The sequence below is a fragment of the Cotesia typhae genome, unplaced genomic scaffold (genome assembly GCF_013202065.1).
Source record: "Cotesia typhae breed Kobodo isofemale line unplaced genomic scaffold, CoteBio_Ctyphae contig_33, whole genome shotgun sequence".
NCBI lineage: Eukaryota > Metazoa > Arthropoda > Insecta > Hymenoptera > Braconidae > Cotesia > Cotesia typhae.
In genome coordinates this window covers 1,604,484-1,630,456 of record NW_027423741.1, presented here as the reverse complement: position 1 = coordinate 1,630,456, position 25,973 = coordinate 1,604,484, and the positions used below count along the sequence as shown (strand labels likewise).

The window sequence follows — 25,973 nt, the reverse complement described above, 5'->3', positions numbered from 1 at the left end:
TTCAACGGTCTCGTAACAAAAAATGAAAGTCAGTTCGTTAAGCTCACATTCTTATCGCTCGACTGTAATATTAAAATTTGGCAAGCTTATAACCACTAAAAAGACATCGCTCGTAAAAGAATAAATGACTTAGGTCATTACCAGAAGCTTAAAACTATAAATTCAAGCAAAATTACAAATAAAAAAACTGTTAAATTTTTGAGTATGCATTCAAGTGAAATGAGCCAGTAAAAAAATTTGAAGAAAATTTGAATAAAGTGGTGAATAAAACAAGAAAATAGTCTAAAAACATCCATAAGCAAGCTCTGAAGAGAGTGGAAAAGCCAGAGAAATCGTTATGCGAAAACGGACCCAAACAACGGCGCAGCGTATTGCGCAGTCTCGTACGGAAATTAAGTAGTGGTGGGGGTCGCACGAAAGCCAGTCGTGCTGAGAACTCCAGAGCGAACGGTTCCACAGTGTCCGTATCCGGGAGCAGCGGTAGTTCAGGTGGCCGCGGTAGCTTAAGCCGGCGTGCCAGTCGAGACGCTAGTCCTACTAGCAGTTTTTCAGCTGTTTTTAGAAGCGATGCCAATTCAGCTGTTGCTCCTCATTCTGGACTCGGGCAGCCTGTCACCCCTCCTTATGCCTGCCAGGATTGGCGAAGGTTAGTTGGGAGCATTCGCCGAAAAGTACGACGTAAAACACCAACCAACAGCCCCAACACTATTGAATCCCATCAAAATGATACTAAGCATCACGATGATTTTCTCAAGGCAACCATGAGGATCTTTTTGGTTGTGTCGCCGCCTATGGCACGTGTTCAGGTGAGAATTTACCCTCGAGTTTAAAAAAATTAACTACGACAATTTTGCACGTGGGAAAATTTTTCTTTCATTTAAAATTAACGAAGTTAGGAGGCGTAAAGTTATGGATTTTCGCGCTTTGTTCATTTTATGTTTATTATTATTTTTATAACCTGTAATAACTAACTTTAGTAGTACTTGGAAGTCATGTTCACTCTAAGCTACCACATATGTCATTAGTGACCTACCTTTTCAACCTAATCACGCGGTTGAGGTCATTTTACTCGGCTACTATACTCTATACTGCATTTGCGTGACAATTGCAGAGGCTAAATTACTATTATCCACTTTTCACTTGTACTCGCCTGGTAGTTTAGCCAACTTTAGTTGGATCGCAGCTAAAACACACCGGAAAAACATCTTTGATAACTCAATGTTTTTTTTTGCTTTTTAAATTTAATCAAAATAAAATAATATTACCAATTGCAAAGTTATTTAAATTAGATTTGAGTAATTTTTTTAGTTTATTTATTAAAAATAATATTAATTATTAGCCCGAGGTTTATAATTACTTGAGATAATTTATCTTCATAGTTGCTTATTTCCTTGAGTACGAACGAACATAAAGGAACACTCGGAAGACAGATGGTTTCACCAAAGACGCCCATCTTGGCGCCAGCCAAACGAACAATTATCTCGTTCTCTTTTGCACTTGCGATTTATAGATAACTATTCTAATTAAATAACTTGTCACTTTTCTTACAAACTTAAATAATTAAGACAATTACGCAATCAATAACAATTATCGAAAGAGATTTGCCTTTTTACATTGATATCAACGATATTGATAACAGTCCCAACTAACAGATATGAAAAAGTACGCTTACACGCGACCCAAATAAAACGTAATCAATTTATAATTAGAATTTCTCGAGTTACTCGCCCATTAATTATACGTTTTAACTGATAAATAATTTGTTTTTGGAATAAACTCTAGGCTGCAGTATTCGGATGCATATTTTATGGTAATCCTTGATCACGGATATTCAATTAGTGGTTCGTATCAACGTTTTGCCGGACAATTTATGGTAAACTTTTCGAGAAGTTTAATTGAGAAATCTCAAATCATAAATGCACATAAATCTCTTTTTATTTACTCAGAACATTATCTTAAGGCTAGAATTAGATACATAGAAGTAAATTGTAAATAAATAAAAAGAAGAGTGATGGATGTCTAAAAAGGTTCTTACGAAAAGCTCAAAGTTATTTTATTTGCAACGAGAGGACTATTAATGGAAAGTCGATGTACTTATCGGGCTTCTCAATTAAATGAATAAAACGAATAGAACTGAAAAGTACTCAACTTGATATTAGTTCTTATTCATTTTGTTTCTTATAGCACTGATTAAGTTGAATGTATTTACACTGAAAAACTGCAGCTTTCTGAACAATGATTAATGTTTGCAATTTTTAAATCTTTTAGTGGAAAATTGGTTCGAACTACAATTACACTACAAAGCTATTATTTGTTTTTACCAAATAGCAACATTTGTCTTTGATTATCGAGATCTTATGGATTAGTCTTGGGGCTATTTAAGTAGAAAATTGGTTTCAAAAACTAATGAATCCATAAAAAAAATTTTTTTTATAATTATTTTCAACTGTATACTAATAAGACTTATGTAATTGACAATTTGTTGCTTTTAAAAAGTCTAAAGTTAATAGTTACGTGTTGTTATAAAGTTACAACGGCACTTATTGACAAGTTGACGTTTTCAAGTTCATGATTTTCTTTTTTCTTTTTCTTTGTAGTATCACTTTTTTAGATGACGACAGAACTTTATGATCCACGCCTTTCATTATTATTTTCAATAACTTTACCCTCTTTATTCTTGTTGAATCAACTTTCATTATCGAAATATAAATTCATAAAAAATATTTATCTTCAAAATTTTTGTCATACGGTTCAATTAAAGTCATAAAAAATCCTCGCATAAATGCAATTTAAAAAGTAAATTCATTAACTTACCATTAACTCAATGTTAACTAAAATTGTTTTATTGAAGCAAGAGCTTCGGTGCTCGATCGAAATTCAATACTCAATCACAATCACTTTCAAACTTTCAAGACGTTACTTATTATGTAATAATCTAATAAAAATGACAAGTATTCAAAAAGTAGTTCAATCGTTAATTTCAAAATCATTTTCTTAGAAATGTTTAAAATTTTTGGCAGTAATAATTTTATCCTGAATTGATATTTTGCTACATAAAATTTATTTGGCCTTATTGACGGTTTTCAAAAATAAGATGTTTGATTATTAATTTAATTTTGATATTTGATCCTAAATTGTTAGTCAATTTTCTTATTTTTTTTTTATTGTCAGTCTTCAAACTCTCTTGGCATAATTTTTGATAAACTAAACTATTGATACAGTTTTGAGAAAAAAAAAATATTTCACGATTTTCACATTAAAAATTTTTCTTCCCAAATTGTAAGACTGTTAAAAAGATTCCTTTAAACTTTGAAGACTGATAAATAATTTTAATCACGTTTTCAACGCCTTAAGACTCTTAATTTTTAATTTATCGATTCGGTCTTTAAATTATTGTTAGTAGGCCAGCCATATAACTACCGAATCATCACCATATCTATTTTATTACGTAACAATAATTTAGGCAACGGAAATAAAATTTAATGATAAAAATAAAGTCCAAACGACCTTTTGAAGTTTGAAATGAAAGGCCCATGCTTTTGTTTGCAGATAATTTATTTTAAATGGTATATTTTTCTTAATAGTAGGAACAAAATTATTTATTATTATTTTACCCTATGATATTTTCATCTTCCTTGTTACTACCCTTTTTTTTTCTATAACATTCTTTATATCTTCGACCCCTATAAGCAATTTGACTTTTGACCTCTTTATAACCCTTTGATCGACGTAAGAATATCTCCTTTATGCTAGGGTTATTATTATTCCTATGATGTCGTTAATCATGAACCGCGCGCACGCTGATTTTTGCTTTATTAATGCACAACGGAAATCAAATACAATCTACGACAAAAAGGACTGAATAAATTTTCCCAAAGATAAAATATAAATTCTTTGATAAAAAAAAAGCGCATTTTAGTTCGTCGTTACGTTATAAATTTATTTATTGTCCCATTAAAAATAAAATATATATTTTTATCCAATATATATTCAAATTTATGTCGCTATGTTTTAAGTTAAAATTATTGACATCGAATTTGAAGAGTCGAAAAAAAAAAACAAATTTAATGCTTCGAGATTCTACAATAAAATGATTATAACGATAAGCGTCTTGAAAATTTTTGCAACTCCTTTTATGTATATTTGTGCAGAGCTTGTCAGTATCTATCCTCCCTTATGCAGCATAAAATTTTTTAGATATGCGGAAATAAAATGTCTTATCTGAAAGTAAAAAATCCAATATGTTGACGATAGAAAATTTTTTATTTTCAATAAAAAAAAAAAAAATCTTACTTTTTCGTACTTTTATTATTACCGCCGATATTAATGTACATAAATTCCAATATTTTCAATTAACAAAAAGTACATATTCTTAGATAGATATACTTTAGCGAAAATCTATAATTAAAAGTGTGATGAAAAAGGAAACGATTTAATATCATATTGAACTGCAGAGTCACATTTTAATTTTGCTTAAATCACTATTTTAAATCCGGGGTACTGTTTGATATCTAGTGAATCTTTTTAATGTCACTTTCCGCATAATACTCTTTTTTTTTAATATTTGAAGAAGAAGCGTGACCTCGTCAATTCACTCATCAATTTTTATCCTAAATTATATTGAATTATTCCGCTCTTGTAGAAAAAAAATTCAATTGGCTTTTTTTAATAAAAACATCCTGCATAATTTTTACGTACGGTAAATTTTTTAATTAACACTTAAAAAAAATAAAATTTTTTGCACACTTCTAAGTCTAAGAGAATCATTAATTTTCTCTTTGTAATATTCTATAAAAAGACATTTAATTAATTAACAAAGTTGTCAACTCAATAATTGAAGTGACTTTTGCGGAGAACAATTATTTTTAAAAGTCTAATTGAGATAATTTCTACTTCGACGTGGGTGTGAATGTTTAAATTTTTTCGAGTGAAAATAAACCTTTGAAAATTCAGCAATACATAAAAAAATATTTTTCATCAATTTCTGCTATCAGCCGAACTTCACTTTAGTTAATAAATTTAAAAGCATTTATAATAAGATTTTTTTTGTTAATGAATAAACAAGTGATGCGTAAATTTTTAAATATTCTAAATGCATTTTAAATATAACCTTTTAAATAAAAATAAAAAAACAAAATGTCAAATTTAGAAGCCGTGATACCTTACAACCTTTAAAATATTAATGAAAAAAAAAACAATAACAATAACTGTCAGACTTCTTAAAGTTTATCACTCACTATTTTCAATCTCTGTCTATTTGTTTTTAATCATAAACTTTTCGTTACAAAAATACATACCGTATTTTAATGTCTATAAGAGTAATACCTCCTACGCGACTTGGATCTTTTGAATCGTTTTCTTTCGTCACGATTTTTTTATTTTCATCTCGAAACAGCTTTCTCTCCGGTAGTTTCCAATAGTGTGACCTGGTAAAGTGTCTTTAGAAGTTGGTTTTAAAGTGTAAAAAAATAAAAGTCAAATAAACGTAGGATTCGCTTGTCTAACAGTGACAATGTAATACAAGAAAATATTTCCTCGTGAACTCACATTGTTCCTGCTCGTTTTTTTTTATTCCCTTTACAACGAATGGCTGTATGAGATGGCTGATCGTATGGTATACATTGTTTAATTTTTTTTTTTTTGTTAACGAGTGATAAAATATATACAGTTTGAGGGTAAAAAAAATTAAATTGGTCATTACCTCGACCTAGTTTTACTCCATTAATTACATTTGTGAGTTAACTTGCGATTTTTTATCACTTCAAACATCTTTATTTCTGACGTAATGCACATCTCATTTAATATCATTATTTATATTTTTTAATAAAAAATTTCAATCGGCTTCGATGTGTAATGCGACTATACTATACGGAGTTTCGCAATAACTCCACTCGCTATCTCAGAGAAGATATTACTTTCATATTTCTCGTATGCGGAAGTTTGTAACGAGCACTCCTTCGAGTGGAACCTTATGCTTTTTTTGTGATCATATCATCAAACTGAAAACCTTAGAGAGATACTGGGAAAATTTTTAAAGTCGCTTGCAAATGAGGGATTTAATGAAAAGCATCAAAATAATGAAACTTCCACTTTAAAACTATCAACAAGTCTACTATTTATATCGCATGACAAATTTACGTGTTATAACTATTCAGAACTTAAATTTTTACAAGAATCACACTTATAAATTTAAAATACCTTCATAATTTTATTTTTTCAAGCTTTCATTGCACTATTGAAAAATTAGTTGCGAACAAAAGTTATGAAAACATTTGTAGTCTTTAGAATAAAGAAAATTATTATTAAACGTTTAGACGTTCTTGAAACTTGAAGTACATTATTCATATTATTAACCATACTTGTACAATTTATATTGTATTGAAGTACTTGTATCTAAATAGTTGTTCAGAATTTCCAGATGGGACTAGTTTTGGAGGTGCCTGTTCTAGGCTAATACCCCACTTACGCTTTGCGTAAAATAGATTGCAGCTGCTAGAGCAACAAATGAAGTTTAGTTAACCACAGATTGAAGAAAAATATGACACCAATTTGTCGTTAACTTGACTACAAAATTATTCTGAAATACTGTGAGCAGATTTTTTTTTTTTTTTTTTTTTTTTTGAAGAATTAATCTACTGTCACTTTTGAAAAATCTAGTATTTTTATTAATCGAAAGTTAATAATTTGAAAAATATTCTATGAAAGTTCTAGAATTATCTGATTATTTAAAAAGAAATTTTCTGTACCTTGTAATTCTCTAGCTGAGTGTGCTTACCTTCTATTAGAAAACCTTAAACTCGTTTTTCTTGGAATAACGATTTTCGGGCTTACGTGAGCTGATTGTCAGAAACTATTGAACCAATCTTCTTGAAATTGGATCTACATAATCTTAATATGTATGAGCTCGTCCTGAACTGCAATAATCTCAACATTTTAATTTTTATTTATTTCATTATAATTTTTTTATTTTTTCGATAAAAGTTTGCAATTTTTTATGCTTATTAATTTATTATAAAATTCCTTTTTTCATTTTTAATAATTCTTTAACTATCAGTTTTGTGTTTAAAATTAAAAGAAAAATTTTTTACGTATTTTTAGTGCAAACTTATTAAATTAAAAAATTTTTATATCGACATTTAAAATAGCCTTTAGTCCGCAAAATAGACTTATTCCTAAATTAGGACTCAGGTTGTTACTTAAATCAGATTTTGTCAAAAATTTACCATCATAATTCTATAAACTCTGTACTTAAAGGTGTTGGGCACGTAAGAGATAAATTTTATAAAAAATTTACAGTTGAAATGAAACACACAAAACGGCTCGAGTGTCCGTAAAATTACTGTAGGTCTTGTTTTAAGAACACTTAACTTCTCACAAATTGCGACATACTGCTCTTAAACATTATGAAGTGCGGAAAAGTATTAAAAAGTTTTAGAAAAAAGTCTAATAGAAAAACTTTGAAAATAAATGAAAAGTAGACTTGGAATTCAAAACTTTAAGTTGGTAAGAGTTTTTTTCGACATGTACAACAATATTTTTCTTGGTAGAAGAAAAAAAAAATTAAGTGATGTTATGTACAACATATATTCTAAATTTTTCAGTAAAAATTTACTCGAAGCATGCTTTAAGCTATTATAAAAAATCAGAATTGTATTGAAATCGAAGAAAATAAAATATAGCGATTGATAAAAAAGTTTCGATGTTTGAAAATTGCGTGATTAAACTTACCAACTATGAAATGTTGAAATTTCTAATATTAAACTTACCCATGAAAGTTTTTGATCAACAACATGTTCATTTAATTTAAATTAATTGAAGTGCAATTAAGCTTTAAATTGTGGATTATAATTGGCTGCAATGACGATCAATTTTTGAATTTTGTACTCAGAAATGAAGGATATATATGATATTTTGATTTACAATTTAATTATTAAAGTAACCCACCATCTACTAAGTCGATCGGGCTTAAAATTTAATCAAAGTTGAGTCTTGATGAACCCTCACGACAAGTATCAAGGCTTAGATCTTATTAAAGTGTATACTAGGGCTGATCTAACCCAGCACACGCGAGGTGTAAATGATAAATTTTTGTCGTTTTTAAATTTAAAAAAAAAAAAATTTATTCGACCCCAAAGTCTCATCAAGATAAATTAATGATCAATTATAATTTTCCGTGTAAAAAATCATAATCATACTTTGCATAATAAAATCATCTATTATTATCTTTTGATAGAAATTCATGGTAAAACAAAATAAGACTTCTTATATCTAGGTTATTAAAATTAAATTTTTAATGAAGATTACAAGTACTTTCACGATTAATAATCTTGTATACACGGTAAAGAAATCACGTCTCAAAAATTCTTATACTTATTTTTAGTCTATTATACTATCGATGTGACGGTTAATATTAGATTTTGTAAAAGTGGTGATTATAAAAGTATGGGAGCGGAAAATTAAAATATAATGTAATATAACAATTTTTTATAGTCTTAGTAAATTTTTATTATGTCTTCGTTGTATAATAATTAATACGCATAGTAATTAAAATTACAATTCTATAAAAAAATATTTCATATTTTGAATTTTGAATTTTTTTTTCTACTCAGTTTTTAATTTCATAAATATACTTCCACGCAAAAAATTTATAAATTCGGACAAAAAATTTGTAATTAGTACATATATTTTATATATTCAGATTGGGCTAAGGATATAAAATAAAATTTATGAAAAAAATTTATATTCTCATGGATATAAATTTATAAGTCCGCCCTGGATATCAGGTAATTCGTTTACGATGTGTCTTAGTATGCATAAGGCACGCCAATAATTTACTTGAGAATTTTATCAAAAGACTATAAAATTCATTTCATAAATTTTGTATATATTTTGGTTTATAAATTTAATATCATATACTCGGGTCAATCTGAATGTATAAAATAGAATCCAGGCCATTAATTCGAGTATGCTTAGGTTTCATTTAACATGAAAAACCTCAAATTAATGGCCACAATTCTATACATATTTCAATTTGGTATATATTTATTTACATCCAAATTTATAAATATGATTCAGAAAATTTAGAAAGTAAAAAAAAATTTTTATGGCCAAAAAAAGGTTGAGCCTACATCTAAATAATTACCGATTTTTTTATTAAAAAAAAAAATAATTTCAGTGTTTAAAATAATTGTTTAAAATAAAATCTTGCAAGATATTTAGTTAGTTATTGCCCCGGCAAACTTAACTATTTAATCAAGCTAATTTATACCTAGCACAACTTACATCATAATTTAAATCACAATCTCCCAAAGTTTACATTACACATATCTGTAAGTTTAAAATTTCTAACAAATAATTTACGGTTTAAATAATAATAATAATAATAATAATCCTCCAAAAAGAAAGAACTGTCATAATTTTTCCTCCAAATTAAAATTTTCATTCAAAGATCTAGTATATTTTACACGCAGTAAAAAAATATTGTATTAAATACAATCCACACAAAATTAGTGTTATTTTAACACAATATTTTTTACTGTGCAGTCTAATAATATGCTGTCTATTTAAAACGATGATTAGAATTATAATTAAATTCAAAACGTTGTTTTTCAACATGTACTTTATAATTACACTTACTCATATAATGCTAAACAATTTGTAATTATGCTACCCACCCTGTATCGTACATCTATATTTACCCTGTTAGCCTCAGCACGCTTCGACAAGGAGAGATGTATGATAGACAGTACTGGGAGCAAGGTTGTTCTCGCAATTCTATTCTATGCGTACACAAGTTTAATTTTCTTTCCCACACATCTGCATATTCAGATAGACATGTAATTTTACGCTCACCAACAACCATTACATATTACATATACATATGGAGTACATAAATATATATATATATATATATATATATATATATATATATATATATATATATATTTTATAAAGTGGCATATATACAAGCTTAAGCAAAAGCGTAAATGAAGTATCGTGGCAGCGCAAGGCCGTAACTTAAATAAGAGCCCGGCCGCAAAATTCAGTTTCAATTCAATTCACGATCAAATAAAGAGATACAATACAAAAGTTTAATTCTAACCCACAAATATTGACATTCCCGGGAGGGAATAAAAAGATAAAACTTTTATTTTTTCTTCAGAGACCCAAGCCCTTACTTGAAATCTTATTATTTTTCTTCTTCTTTATCCATCATATCAGTTAAAAATATTTTCCCAAGTACAATAAAAAATAACTTTATTAGATTATCTGATTATTATTTTATTACTAATATATATACATTTATTTTCCGCAAAACTACTTACTGCCAAAGGCAATTACAGTAACATAGAAATATGATGAACTGAAGATAATTTAATGCACCTGTGAAAGGTTAATAGTAGAGTAATTGACAAAAATGGGCGCTGACCATGCGCCATTTAAATGCTGCTGATGTCCAGGTTTAGTTGACGCTGATCGATCCTCCGGATAAGGATCGCAAGAGTGCTTTGGTAACGATCGATCTAATGCCACCATGTGGCTTCCTGTCCCACTTTTCTTCGATTATTATTATAATTATTTATTATAGTTTAAATAAATTTAGTAAAATCGGCTTTATTTCAACCCCCTGCGATACAAGTGATCGATTGTTTTAATTTATATTTTCGTGTGTTACTAATGGTTACAATTAGGAGACATTTCGCCTAAATTTAACTACATATGACATTAAAGATTTATTATTTCAATTTATAATAGTAAAAATTTTATGTTCATTTTAATTGAACAATTTAGTTATAAGCACACTGATGGGACTCGTCAGTCAAGCGATGGGTGTATAAATACAAAATATTTAACTATATCCGATTCTGTAATTTTTAAATAATAATCTAAAACAAATGGGATAGTGTCAGAATAGCAAAAAAATTTTTTTGAGAATTTATGTGAATTATTCAAAAACTTATGATTGATACTGACGTTTTAAAAACGAAAAATAATTTTTTTTTTTTTTTACATAATTCATCTTGAATTGTTAAAATTGTTTCTTGCTTGAGTGTTATGTCAGTCAGAAGTTTCTGAATTTTTTTTTTTTAGACTGAAAAAAAAAAAAGTTAACTTAATTCTAGAAAAAAATGGCTTGATAATTTAAATGAAAAAATATTACGAAATAATTTTCTTAGCCTACTATTTTGTATTTTCTTTAAAATTGATATTAGAATGATAATTTTGTGCGACTTTAAACAAATAGAAAAAAAAATAAAATCATTTAGAAATATTTATAACATGTTAAAATGATATTTTTATCGGAGCAAAAAAAAATTTCACAGAATTCTTATAATTTTACTTTAAATAATTTTACTTCGTATTAAAAAATAACATTTATAAAAATCCTGACACTCTAGCAAGTATTTTTAAAAACATAACACCTTGATATTTATTTTAAAAATAGGTACGCTCAAGATCTTTGAGCCAACTTGACATGCTGGATACTGGAGAACACGGTAATATGTCAGGTGGGACTACAACTCAACATCAACTGACAGCATCGCATCAGCATCGGTATCAAAATCCACCTGTGCCACCGCTGCTTTTTTCTCCAAATCCCACTACGGACACTAATCCAAGATTTTTGGTGCCAAGTTTGACGTCGACAGACACTTGCACGTCAAATCGCACTCGACATAAGCTTTCACGATCTCAGGTACTTTCAATGTAAATTTATAATGTTATTTATTAATAACGAGCTCTATAATTTGAGAGGACTTCGTGTGCTGCATAATCTCATCGAATTTGTTTTTCAACGTATACATTTTCTTTATTGAATTTCTACCAACAATTTACAGTGAAAAAATCAAAAATATTCTCGCTTGATTCTTGAGTGTCGAAAGATTTTTTAAATTACGAAGCACTTTACGACTTTTTCATGTCAAAATTTACTTAATTTAATATTTACATAAATAAAAATTAACAAACAAAAAACAAGAGAATATATCAATATATTTTCTTACATTACGAAAAATAATATTCTTCTTTTTAACGACGCATAATTTGTATTTTTAGAATGATTCATTTTTTTTCTTAAATCTCCAATAACTTACACTTTACTGAACATATTGAGTTAGCATCAAGACCATTCGATAGAGCATTAGTCAAATATTTCAGCTATTTATTACAGTTCTTTCACACACATTTCATTTTCCGAAAGAACATAAATGGAAATGACAAAATATGAATCTGTTTTCTTAATTGAAAAACAACAATCCCAGCACTTAATTATTCGTTTTAATTTTCATTTGACTATTAAAATATTTAATTAACTAAAAGTCATCTAGTGCAAAAAAAAAAGGTGAATTATTTCAAGCAAGTTCTACCTCGGGACTTGAGAAATAAAAATATACTCACAGCAAAAATAGTTGAATTTATTTAAAAAAAATTCACCGAGCTTATCACGATAGCTCTGATTGTTTTAAAGTTATTAAGGAAATTATCGAGAGCTTAATTAAGTGGATAATCTTGAAATTCATATTACTTATTGTTAATTGCAATTTTTACAAATAAATAAGTACATATTTAAAATAATTAATTTTTTAACATCCAATTAATTACAATATTATTTATTAACTTTTTTAAAATATGTGTTTAATTAGCAAGAATTTTTATTTTTGCTTTATGCACAATTATAATTGACAAAAATTCCTTAATAATCGTATTATAAATACTTTTAAAACTTTCAGTGGTTATTTTGTCGTGGATAATTATTTTCCAAGACGTCTATAAAAACGTTATTATAAAAATACCCTCTGGAAAAAAGTGTTGAAATAAACTGACGCTTGATCGTATTATTCCGCGGTTTAGCCATTCTACGTTTAATTGAGTAGGTTAATTGATTTTTTTTTAATTACGATATTTCTTCAGGTTATTGAATTGTAAAAAAAAAAAAAAATTAATTTACTTGAGACACGATTAATAATAAAAAAATGTTCTCTGTTTGAAACATTTCCCCTACTGTTATTAAAGCAGCAGACAGACGGATTCTTCGTAACTCAGACACAAGTATTTCGTAAATTTTCATCTCTGCTCGAGTAACTAACTCGAAACTGTCCTTAATTTTCGTTTGATGTTCAAAAGTTAAACTTTTAAACAGTTGTTAAGCTATTTAAGCTACGAACTTTTTTTACTCCAAAAGAACAGATTAATATTCCAAAGCCTATAGTTAATGAGGGATCATAAATAATTCTTTATTGCTTATATTTGTAATTTATCGCTGTTATTACGTTTTTATCCCTTGAGTAGTCAGGTATTGGTTTGGGAATAAAAGCAACAAGAGTAATGGTACATTACATCGTATTAAGAGGATGCGAATCAAACTATTGAGTTGCTAGATGTGTATAAAATTCAATAGTACTAAATATGTCTATAAATTTATATAATATTGGGTATAACAGTAGCAAGAACGCAATAAATGCATATGTAGTTCCGAATGAACACACGGAATCCACACGAACGAGGGGATAGGGATATACAGCGAGCAAGTTTTGCATACTTGAATACCATCGATGAATTTCGGTTTAGCTATCTGCTCACCGATATCGAATTTCATATTCATTTATTTTATTTTTTTTTCTCCCGCACTACGACCATTGTAAAGTTACACAATTGAATCACTGATGGAACGTAATTAATTTGCATACATACGGAGTATGTCTATTGGAAATGTGTATCAAGTATCAATTCAGTACTAGCTTTAATCGGACGGATTTAAAGTCACTCTTTCAATGATTTTGTGATCATCATTGATTTTTTTTTCTTTTTAATTGTAACTTTTGAATTCAATAACTCAACGTCAATTTAATTAATAGTCAAACTTTTAAGTTTTATTAGGTACTCAAGCTATTTCATTTGGGAAATTAATGTCCCGAGTAGGGATACAATTGAGACTTGAAACTGGTTGTAATAGAGATTTAGGTTTCACTAAACGATGGCTCTAAGTAATTAATGAAAAAGTTCGTTGAATAAAGTCCTCGTAATTTAAATTATATTGTGGTGAATTTTAGTTTCAAAGATCTCATACATTATATTTTATTATTGTTATTAATATCATTATTACTGTTATTATTATTTCATTCATTCATTTATTCATTCATTCATTCGTTTATTTATTTAATAATGATATTAATATCAAAGCTTTATAAAGATATAGTATTAGTTTAAATGAATGTTTAATTGTTTGATCTAGGTTTCTAGCAGTGAGTACTTTAGTGTAAGCTTTGAAGTGAATGACGACACTAATTCTCTTGAGCGTGAGGAATTTTTACCTGCTTCAAAAGGAACATATTTAGCGTAAGTAACCCTAGTTAGCTCAATTAGTAAGTTAATTCAGTATAAATGTTTTCAACTTTTTTATTCATATCATTTAATCTTTAACGCTTGATATAAGTTAATTCTATTAAATTATTAAGCTGGTTCATTTATTAAAAATTTCTCTGTACTTTTAACTTACTGAAAATTTTATCATAGTGATGTGAAATCAAACGCTTGAGATAAACTGAATAACGTTGACCTTAAATTAAAACTTTTTAACGTTTTTAAAAAAAATATAGGGTATGATTTTTTTTAATTTTTCTACTGCTCGCTACGAAAATTCATTCCGAATTTTATCAATACGCTTTTGGCGAGAATTATTTTGTATTTTTGCCGCTCGGCTATTTTTTTGGCATTCAAATTAAATAAATAAATAGTTTCGCGCAAATCGTTTGCTTGAGTCTGAAGATTTTCTTTGTTTGAGAAAATTTTAACTTCATTTAAGATACATTTGATCTTTCCCTTTGTTTTACTTCAACTGGAGTTGATGAATGGAAAGAAATCAATAAAATTAGAATTTTTACCCCAGTTATGAGGGTTTTAAAAGCAAGTAAAATAGAAACCGTTACTTTAATTCAAGAGCTGGAATGTTTCTACGTTTGTAAACATATAACTCACCAGAAAGTAAATTTTTCAATATTTCTCTCCGTTATTCAATCATACGAGTCAGAAAAACTTTAAAATAAAATTCAAATCTCTAAAGCCACAATAAAATTCCATGCAAACCAACATACGCAGAGTACCACTTGTGAAACCAGAGCCAGGAAACGGAAGAATATCATAAATTGAAAAAATATTTTTATTTAGTATTGGTGCAGTTGTTTGGTGGAGAGAATTATTTACCAAAAGAACTTTGTGTAATTTATTCTAGCTCCGGGCATTACAAATTGTTTTCAATTATTAATAAAGTAATTCATTATGATTAAAAGTACTTTAATAGTATCTGAATCCTTTTCGGATATTTATGGAAATATCAACAATAATAATAACTACAACAATTAAAAGAGTGCAAATAATCTCGATCAAAAGTTCATTGACAATTTTTTAAAATTTTTAAAAATGATCCTAATAGATTTGTTTTTGGCTATTTTATTCCCTCACATTTTTTTTTCTCTTCCCCTTTTAAAATAAATAAATTTAAATTGATCCCACTGCATTTTATTTTCCATGATTGTAATTATAAAAGCATAAATTGAAGGATCGATATGTCAATTTTAAAAAATAAGTAATTGGACAAATCAGTAATATTTTTTAAAATTGAACGCTTTTTTTTTTCATTTCTCGTTCCATTTGTGCTGTGAGTAAATCCCTGTGACCGATTTAAATAGCAACGAATGTAACCAGGCTCAATGATCGATGTCATCCAAATTCTCGTGGGAATAAACACCGTCTATTTATGTCCGACGTAAAACCGTCACGCAGATTTTTAACAGTAGAATTTATAATAATTACTAAACTTATAAAACTAGATCTAATCGTGCATTCAAAATTAATTCCCATTGTCAGTATCATGTTTAAACACATTTACATGCTTATATGTTTGTTTATATCTCCATAACAAATGTGATTAATTTACACTAAATTTATCCGACAATCCACCGAGCAGATTATTGTCTAAATTGTATTTTTAATTTTCTATTCCGTGTTTCAAATTATATTCACAATAATGTATTCATACCATCAGTTTATTTATTTCGCCATGACTTAATCCATTTAAAAATGTGCAATTAACATCGCTACGGTAGAAATTCATAAAAGTAGATTAATGCATTAACAGAAGAGACGTAAAACAACAATAAATTTAAAGTCTCATTGTTTCAAATGTATTACGCACGGACTAACGTGTCAACATTCATTATAATCATAATAATAAATAAAGCCACTTTATTAATTATTTTGATGTATAATCTGATTTTCAGAGATTTAATTTAATTATTTTAGGTTATCAGTTTAGAGAAATTCAAATATAAATGTTGATATATTTATAAAATTTTTTTTATCTATTGTGATAAAATTTCCACGTGAATAAATTTCAATAAATTTAATGTAGTATAATGAAAAGTAATCTATCACTATTTCAATGAAAGTTGATATAGATTATAAATAAAAATAATATTTTATTTTATCATAAAATTTTTCGTATACTTAAATAATAATGATAATGAATAAAAGATCCTAATACTCAATAACCGTGCCCATAATTCATGCTTTGTCGCTCTTAACTTCTTTGTCTGTATGTCACTTTCACCGACAGCAAAAAAATTACTTTTTTTATTCGCACATAATGGTTATATGGACAGCTTTTTACCTCTAATAATTATTATTCAAATTAGTGGTAAATAACTTCGATATAAAAAGTAAAAAATTTTCTTTTAAAATTTTATGAATATTAATCTCTCTTAATGTGTTTAATTTTGTTTTATATTTTTTCAAAGATTGTGATCATAATATTTAAAAATTATCTCGAAGTATAAATAAATAAACGCAATAATTTTACGGGATTCATGAGTAAAAATTATTTTAAACCAATGATTTGAAAAAATCTGTCGAAAAGCGGTTTTGCGATAGAACCACCTTAATTACAAACGTACTCAGTCACCAGTAGAGTAAAAACAAATTTTTTGTTCTCTCGGTTGTGTTTTTGCTCGTTATAAGCCACTAGTTCGCTGTTAATTTCAGGTCTCTTGCTCTGAAATTATTTGTTAATTATTTAAATTTAGATACTCAAGCGGTTTCGGGACCTCAGTAAAAAAGACAGTGACCTTTAACGGAATTTACAATTAATTTATTTGCTAGTCAAAAACGTAATGGTTGCTTCAATTTCCTATTAAAAAAAAAAAAAAAAAAGTTGATTGGTGAAAATTTTACCAATGGAAGTGAAACTTATACATCCGTTTACAATATCCAATTACGCTCATTACGTGAAACATACTCCACAAAATACGATAATCACCACGTAAATGCAGACACTACTATAATCCAGCATTACTACTCCTTTGAATTATCAAATTTCACCTAATAAATAATGATCCAAATAATTTTCCATTTAAATAATTGCTAGATTAGATACTGCACTGAGAAGATAATAAGACTAATTAATTACTTTGGAACCTCAAATTTCCCGTTAATACGCAATCAATTGTGAAAGTATAATTGATAGTTATAATCGTGTGGAAAAAAAAAATTACATTTGATGCAAATTACAATGGACTGATTTCTAGATAAATTAATTAATGATTTTTTATTATTCAAATAATTAATTATAATAAATATTGTTCCGTCAAAATTAATCGCGGTTGATTTGCCAATGTGTGTAATCGTTCGCGCAATATATACTCCGCAAGTTCGCTTCATCTGTCTGCCGTAACTAATAACTACAATTAACCCCATTTTATTCGTTTTGATATACGAGTATAGATTGTGATAAATTTATTACTTTATCTTATAAAGTAATGTGCGGTGCATAGTTCAGGTCTATAAATTGGCAACTTTTCAATTACTATAAATGTAAATTGTAAAAAAAATTTTTTAAACTTAATAAATTAATAAATTAATTAAATTTAAAGGGATGTCACCACGACAGATAGTTTGTGAAATTGTTCAGTTTCTCACTTGATTTACTTGACTAGTTTGTTGGTAATTTATAGAAAACTAATAATTCAAGAATTTCGAAACGTTTTGGGGGGATTATATTTAAATTGCTCTCATAGATATTAATTTTTTTGTAAGGCAAAAAAAAATTATTTTTATTTTTTAAAAAATCGATATCAATAAATTTTTCTACAATTTTACAATGCAATAAAAAAAAATAGAAAAATTTTGTATTTGCTACGACGGGATCAATTTTACCGCAAACACCCCTGAAATATGATTACTATCGCATCTATCCATTTATGTATGTGTATGGATATGGAGGGTTGTGCTATAAAGGTGAACGTACTCTCCCACGTGTGTTGTGTCTCGTAGGATTTATTATCTTATCCCCTTAAGATTGTCCATAACTCCTTGTCTAATTGCTATTACAGAATATATTCCGTATAATAATATGGTCTCATAAAACACGATAATTAAAAATTTTATTCTTGTCTTGCAAAAAAAAAAAAAAAAAAAAAAAAAAACGAATTATACTAATATTCACAATATAAAAAATCATTGAAAATATCAACGTATTTTGTTTTTTATTTCAGTGAAATTCTTGGCACGGCTTGCGATCGTCGAGGCATTGATCCGGCTCGTGTGGACGTGTTTCTTGATGCTTTTTCTACACCTCTGCCAATTCATACAACCGAAACATCGTGCTTGGGAGGTAGACATTTACGAGTCACTGGTAAGTACTCTAACTTTTTATTATTATTATTTTTATTATTATTGTCGTTTTTTTTTTTTTTTTTTTTTTTGTACGTAAGAATTGACCAGTACATTAATAGTTCAAATCATTAATAATAACTGTGGAATGAGCAAATGTACACTTATAAATGATTCCTCCGCTTTATATAACTGCCGCATGACATTGTATACTTGTACTACTTATAACTTATACTGCGTTTCTTCACACTCCTTCAATCAATGGAACTCCAATTATGTTTTTTGTAATTAATTTATTCTTGCACGGATATCTTCACATAGTTATTAATTATAAGCCCAGTTTTCATATGAAAATATTGGATTAAAAGATAAGTTTTTCTATTACTAGTATCTCTAACAAAAATGCATGTCGGAATCCAATAGATATTCCTATATACATTTCCACCGAATGAATTAAAAAGTATTTCTGAATGAATTTCAATATACTTTCTTATGTAGAATTCTAAAATCAATTTCTTATGTGGGTGTCTGCATGGAAATTTAGACACCCACAACTTTTCTAGTAAATTTTCTGCCTGAGTTCCTTTAAAAAAAAATTTCCCATAAATTTACAGATTTTCATATTAGATTCCTTCCGATTGTTTTTATCTAAATTTGCATCAATCGATTTACAGTCACAATTTGAAAAGTAGTTAAATTGTAAAGACCTTCTTTTTTACCGAAGTTTGTATAAAAAAAAATCAATACAAATTTTTTAATTGAATTTAAGGAAAAATTATTTATTCAACAGTCTGCACACAAGATAAAGACTCAGTTTTCAGAAAAAAAATCAATCTGTAAAAAATTACTCATAAAAGTAAAATTAATTTAATTTTTTTGTATACAGTTTGCTAATTAATTCACTAGTTACAATTAATTTTAAAAAGTACCTCGTAGATTATTTCACAGTTACATTATTCGCCGGTGCGACGATAAATTATAACCGTGAGTGAAAAATATTGAAAAACGTGACAAGTTAGAATAGTTGTCCTGTCAGCACATAACAAAAGAGAATAAAGTAGAGGACAACGGAGAAGGGTAAGCTCTGGCTGTAGTTGTATCGTGAGAGGTTTGAACAGGATTCACGTTGAATATTCTAAGAGGGTGAAAGGACTTTTGGGTATAGCGAGTGAAACATCGGTATACTTTCGTGCTTTAGCTCTCCCCTTTACTTCTCTTTTCTGTTATCTATGTATGCTTTCCTCACACTCAGCCTCTCTGTTTTGCCCTTCCTATCCCCTTTACTTACACTTTACTTCTATTCGGCTTTCAATGACGCACGATACCGAGCACACATTACACAGCCGTATGGCTGAAATAAATTTATATTTATACATACTCATCGACATATAGGCTCGATAAATAATTTCGTGTATTCCTGATTAATCAACGTTCAATATCAAAATTTAATTATTATTATTTTAATTAAAATTTTTTATTTTTTTATTTTTTTACAGCCAAAGACGAAAAAGTAACATCATCACGTACAGCAAGCCAAAAAAGCAATCAAAATGTTTCGTTACGCAAAGCTGGAGGAGTAAGTCTTTATTTAATTTTATAAAAGAAAAATTATTATTTTTGTGTAAAAAAATTTATTTTATTCATCTTTGAGTTAAATCAAGGTATTAAAATAAGAATAGTCCTAAGTAGACTGTATCAAAAATAATTCCATAAGCCTTAACTCAATTTAAAATAACAATGAGCCATTTTTTTTTATTTAGATATCATTTGAAAAAAAAAAGGCAACCAAATTTCATCTAGATTGCCTGAAAATTCAGTGAAAAAAAAATAATTTTATATTTTTCTTGTCTTAAAAATTCGTTTTATTGAAAAATTTTAACTTTTTAAAATTTAAACCAAGAAAATAAATTCGAAGAGTTTTATTGACTTGAATCAAGATGAAAAATTTTTAAATCAAGTAAAATTCTTGAATTAAGTAAAATTTACTTAAAGCAATAAAAATTTCTTAGATTTCTTCAAGAAGAAATCAATTATCTTGATCAAGAAGAAATTAAATATCTTGAAGAAATTTCTTCAAGATAATTAAATTCTTTAAAATTATTTACTCAATTCAAGTAAATTTTTTTTTCTGTGTATAATTTTCATTAAATTCACCTGAAAGTTCTTGAATAGTGCAATTTTATTTCGTCTTGTAATAATTAGTCTTAGAAACATTTTTCTGTACTGCTAATAATTTAAACTTATAAAGTAAACGAAATTGATTGATTTTAATTTAATTCTAACAAAATGTTAATGATTTTTTTTTCTTCACCTAAAACTAAATTTAATTATCCTCAAAATTTTTTTTTAATCACACTATTGCAAGTGATTACTATCGACTGCGCCGTGAGAACAAATGCAGTAGTTGAATTTCTACAAATCTATCTAAAGTAAATAGTTAAATTTCACATGTTGGCGCTGCAAAATATCTACAGGTACATTTGCAAATCGTGGGTACATTAGTTCTGGAGCTTTTAAGAGACTTAGTGATGTATTGAATGAGAAAAGCCCTGAAAGGTTTATTTTAACGAGTTAATTTGCATATAAAAAGAGACGACTAGAACAAAGCCGTTTCGTTTGCTCTGATTTAATTAACCTTATTCCAATTTCTAATTATTGGAGCAAATATTTATTTAAAAATTTTCTTATTAAATTATTTCAGAGCTATCGAGGTCGCGGCGGTCGTTTTTTCAGCATATCAACGGAGGACTCTAGTATGGATTCAGAGATGATACCTGGAGGTATGCTGACAACTGGGAAAAATACGTCTGGCAGCAGTACTGTGTCTAGTGGAGCGGCGGGTCTTAAAGCTAGCAAACAACGGTGGAGCGGTTTCTTCACAAACACCAAAGGAACCAAAATGGAATTGCTAGTGGAGCAGCTTAATAGTTATACGAAATATGGCGTGCCACGTTTACCAGAAATTCAGCTTCCGTACGATCTCATTGCAAATGAGCAAGGTCTGAGCAAACTAGATAAATATAAATATAAATATATACACGGAAAAAATTAAACTGCAATAAATAATAGTCGATTTGTAATAAGTAAAAAAATTTTTTTGACAAAAGCTATTCATAGGATCTTATAGAGAATTTCCTGTAGTTTTTAAAACCGTCCTTCGATTTCCTATATGATCATTATTTCCAGAGTTATTGATTGTCAAAGTGAAAAAGTACTTTTTTGCTTTGACTGACGATAACTCCGCGGCAAATCATCGTAAAGGCTTTTTGATTACGTCAAATTGAAGGGCATTAAATTTTCTAAAAAAGCTTTTCAGCAAAACAATAGAAAAAAAATTTTTGAAACCCGTAGACCTTTTTTGAGATGAGAAAAAATTTGGGAAAAAATTTTTTTTGTAGTTTTCTTAGGATTTCTCCAGACCTGAACATGATAAAAAATTTTCATGGTCATATCTGAAAACTAGACACTTAAAACTACAATTTGCTTTTTTTTTTTTTTTTTTGCTGTACGATCATTTTCCTCGGAGTTACAGCTCGTTGAAAATTATCAAAAATTTTCGAATTTTTTTTTGACTAGTTTATTTATATTTTTGCCATCCCGATGTCCGCTTTACTGTTTGAAACTATAATAATTAGATTCCGAGTGAATTTTACAGTTTAATTTTTTTCGTGTTTTTTATATATATATATATATATATATATATATATATATATATATATATATATATATATATATATATATATATATATATATATATATAAAGAAAAGAGGAAGGGAAGGTTAATTTTTTTTATACAATTTATATTCAACGTTTCATTCCACTACAGAAAGTAAAGTCCGATAGGAAGATTCCTCAGTCAAGAGTGAATCGATCCATGTCTCTCAAGTACTCCTTATATACACACCGGCAATATAACTTTCTTTTCCTCCCTTTTTTTTTTATTTTTATATAAAATATATAAAACCATATTCACCTCCTCAACTTTTCTGAATGCGCAAGTTGTACGACAAATTTATTTACCGTTTGATTAAAAAATTTTAATAATCCCATTAAAGTATAAAATAAAAATAAAACAAACAGAAATACTTTTTATATCTTCATTCTTTCTTCAGTTTTAATTTTATTATTTTATAAACAGAACTTATTTATTCACTGGAAGAAGATTGGCGAGATATTGTTGAGAGTTGGGATTGTTTGACTGAGAAACAGCAGCAGCAACAAACGGCACTTTGGGAGTTGGCTCAAACAGAGCTGGCTTATATAAAAACTCTTAAAGTCGTGGCGGATGTAAGTTATTTTTTTTTTTAATTTAAAATTAATATTGATTAATTTTTTATAAATATATTTATTTTATTGTGTCTAGCTTTTTATGGCTTGTCTGTGTAGTCTTCAGGCTTCGAATATTTTAACAGAAGTTGACCGCACGAAGCTGTTTAGCAATATTCCCGATATCTACACAGCAAATCGTTATTTTTGGAGCGAACATGTATTGAGGATGGTTAATGCTACACGGACAACCGGCAACCCACTCGATTCAGGTCATCTTCTTCAAGGTTTTGAAATATTTGAACAAACTTTTGCCCCCTACACGAGATACTGCTCCGAGCAAAGCAAGTGTCAGCAGTATTGTCGTGATCGGCTTAATGATAACGAATTATTTACGGCTTATTTAGTGGCAAGTATTTGTATTATTTTTACAAGTCATAAATATAAATATATGTTTGTAAATAATTTAAATAATTTGGAAAGTTTAAATAATTAGATTATTTTTTAATTATTAATAAATTTAAAGATTAATTTTAATTTTTTCATAAATTTAAACTATATGAATTTATTTATGAAAATAATTATTTTTTTTATTGTTTCAGTGGTGTGAAACTCAAAAAGACTGCAATCGTTTGAGGCTCTTAGATATTTTGGTGAAACCGATGCAGCGATTAACTAAATATTCATTACTTCTTAAGGCCGTATTAAAAAATACTGAAGATGAGGAGCAGCGCTCTGAATTAACTTTAATGGTAAAATAAATAAACAATTAATTTTTTAATAGATAGAATTTTAGAATAAAATTTTTTTGAGTAGAAAAATCTACAAAAATATTGTAAAATTTTTTTTTTTTTATTAAAAAATTTCAAAATAAATTCTACAATTTTAGTAATAAAAGAAGAAAAAATTTTTTATGCTTTGAGCTAATTTTTTTAAATAATAATTTTTAAAAGATTTTCATAGACAAAAAATTAATATCTTGGACAATCACAAATAATGAAATTGTTTTCAGATTAAATACGTTGATAATTTTGTGGCTTCGGTGAATGCCGCATTACGAAGATCCGAAGAGACCGCTAGATTAGCTAGTGCAGCAACACGGTTAGATTGTTATGATGTTGTGGAAACTCGAGACGAAGAGCTTGAGAAATTAGTTAAATTGTACTGTAATCTTGATATTACATCTGCGCTAATGCCCGGCTGTCCAAAAGATTCATTGAGGACACTGTTACGTGAAGGTGACTTTAAATTACGAGACTCAGCAACGAGTAAAGTAAGACAACTTTAATTTAATTATACATAAACCTTATTCCATGCTATTTAGTTATTTTTTAATTATAAATTGAATTATGATAAGTATCATTTAAAAAGTTTATTATTATTTAATTAATTCGTTTTCTTTTTTTTTTATTTTTTTTATTAGACGGAGGTTCACGCTTTTCTCATGACTGATATGCTACTGCTGTGTAAAACATCGACCAAGAAAACATCCAGCAGCGGTAGTTCCGGGGGTGCTGCTGGCAATTTAAAAGTAATCAGACAACCGTACGTTGTTGATCGCTTACGTATTCATGAATTAAAGGAATCCTCCAGTTTTGGGTTGGTTTATTTAAATGAATACGGAGTTGCCACTGCAGCATTTATTTTATCTGCGAGTGAGCCTAAACTTGCTAAGGTAAATAATTTATTTATTTTATTAAATAGTTATGTTATGAATAATAAATAATAAGTATTTAAATGCAGAGATAATACATAATTAATTGGCATTTAAACTTGGTTTAATTAACCGCATTGTACCTAACGACAAACTTGATAACAAACTATTTATATTATATATTACATTGAATGGAATAGTCCTGGATAGAATCTCTGCGTAAATCTCAACAACAGTTTGCAATAATGAAGATTCCACCACTCGGTGAAATTCCGCCCACGGCGATTGTGAGCAGACAGGCAAGCACGTATTTGGGAGACGGTGACTTTGAATTGGAAGACAATGAAATGCTACCAAGAACACCTCGGGGTAGCAGTCGAGCTTCGCGTGTTAGCAGTTTAGCACATAGTCACAGGTAAAATATAAAAACAATCAAGTATTTTTTTTTTTTTTTTTTTTTAGACACAAAAATTATATTTGCATTAAAAAAAAAGTTTTTTTCTTTATTTATATATTTCAGATGAAAAATATATAAAATTAAATAATATTAATTTAGGAAATTAATTGGAATTTAATTTAAAAAAAATAATTATAATTCATAAATAAATGAGCCAATTTTTTTTTGACTATTTACATTTTTTTTTTTTTTTTTTTTTTTTTTTTCGAGACACTTTCATGCACTTATTAAATATTTATTTAAATTTACAGTGGGAGTATAGAAATGGAAGGTGTTTCTCCTGGTGGAAGTAGTTTTCTGCCAAGTTATAATCAAAGTAGGAATGTCAGCGTTGACACTAATGAACCACCCCACGGATCCAGTATCTCATCAGAAGAAGGTGGCGAACTCGGCATAACTCATAATCACAGGCCGCTTCAAATTAGGTGCATATTTAATAACTATTTTATATTAAATACTGGCAGTGCTCTCGCTCACAGCTAATCATCAATTTAATTTTTTTTTTCTACCAAACTTTTAAATTAAAAATTTTAAAGTTACTGTAAAAAAATAAAAATTCTTACTGAACTAACACTAGAAAAAATTTCTATAAATAGTTTAGAAGTTACTTCAATATTAAAATAAATAGATAATTTTTTTCAATACAAAATATCAAAATAAGTATTTCATTTTTAAATAATTACAGACGATCGCTGTTGAGTAAGTCACCAACTCCAAACACTCTGAGCGTTCAAGTGCCTGCGTACTCATGCCTTGGCCAATCTCTTCCCAATTTAACGCTTGCTACATCACCACAAACTTCGACAGTTTCACCAACACCACCTAATTCACTTCTAATCGTTCCGCAAATTACCAAGAGCAAGGATACACTACTATCTCCAGGACATAGAGGTTCAGTTTAAATAATATTATTGATTATTATTGTATCCTTA

At 28.0% G+C, this 25,973-nt stretch overlaps 1 protein-coding gene across 3 annotated transcripts in view; it reads left to right on the top strand.

The window, feature by feature from the left end:
• LOC141526129 (uncharacterized) overlaps window positions 1–25,973 on the top strand; it is a 46,929-nt gene that overhangs the window by 18,899 nt on the left and 2,057 nt on the right. For 2 of the 3 annotated variants that reach the window (XR_012478964.1, XM_074240935.1), the window contains exons 6-18: window positions 11,447–11,698; window positions 14,234–14,337; window positions 18,546–18,685; window positions 20,160–20,239; window positions 21,365–21,662; window positions 22,803–22,951; window positions 23,028–23,339; window positions 23,533–23,682; window positions 23,943–24,203; window positions 24,354–24,605; window positions 24,785–24,999; window positions 25,293–25,466; window positions 25,727–25,932. Coding sequence is in view for 1 of the 3 variants with exons in the window: in XM_074240935.1 (XP_074097036.1) it covers window positions 11,447–11,698; window positions 14,234–14,337; window positions 18,546–18,685; window positions 20,160–20,239; window positions 21,365–21,662; window positions 22,803–22,951; window positions 23,028–23,339; window positions 23,533–23,682; window positions 23,943–24,203; window positions 24,354–24,605; window positions 24,785–24,999; window positions 25,293–25,466; window positions 25,727–25,932 (2,593 nt within the window). In the remaining 2 variants the exon portion in view is untranslated. Of the gene's footprint in view, window positions 1–638; window positions 807–11,446; window positions 11,699–14,233; window positions 14,338–18,545; window positions 18,686–20,159; window positions 20,240–21,364; window positions 21,663–22,802; window positions 22,952–23,027; window positions 23,340–23,532; window positions 23,683–23,942; window positions 24,204–24,353; window positions 24,606–24,784; window positions 25,000–25,292; window positions 25,467–25,726; window positions 25,933–25,973 lie in introns of those variants that run through there. The other variant, XR_012478965.1, reaches the window with a different exon arrangement.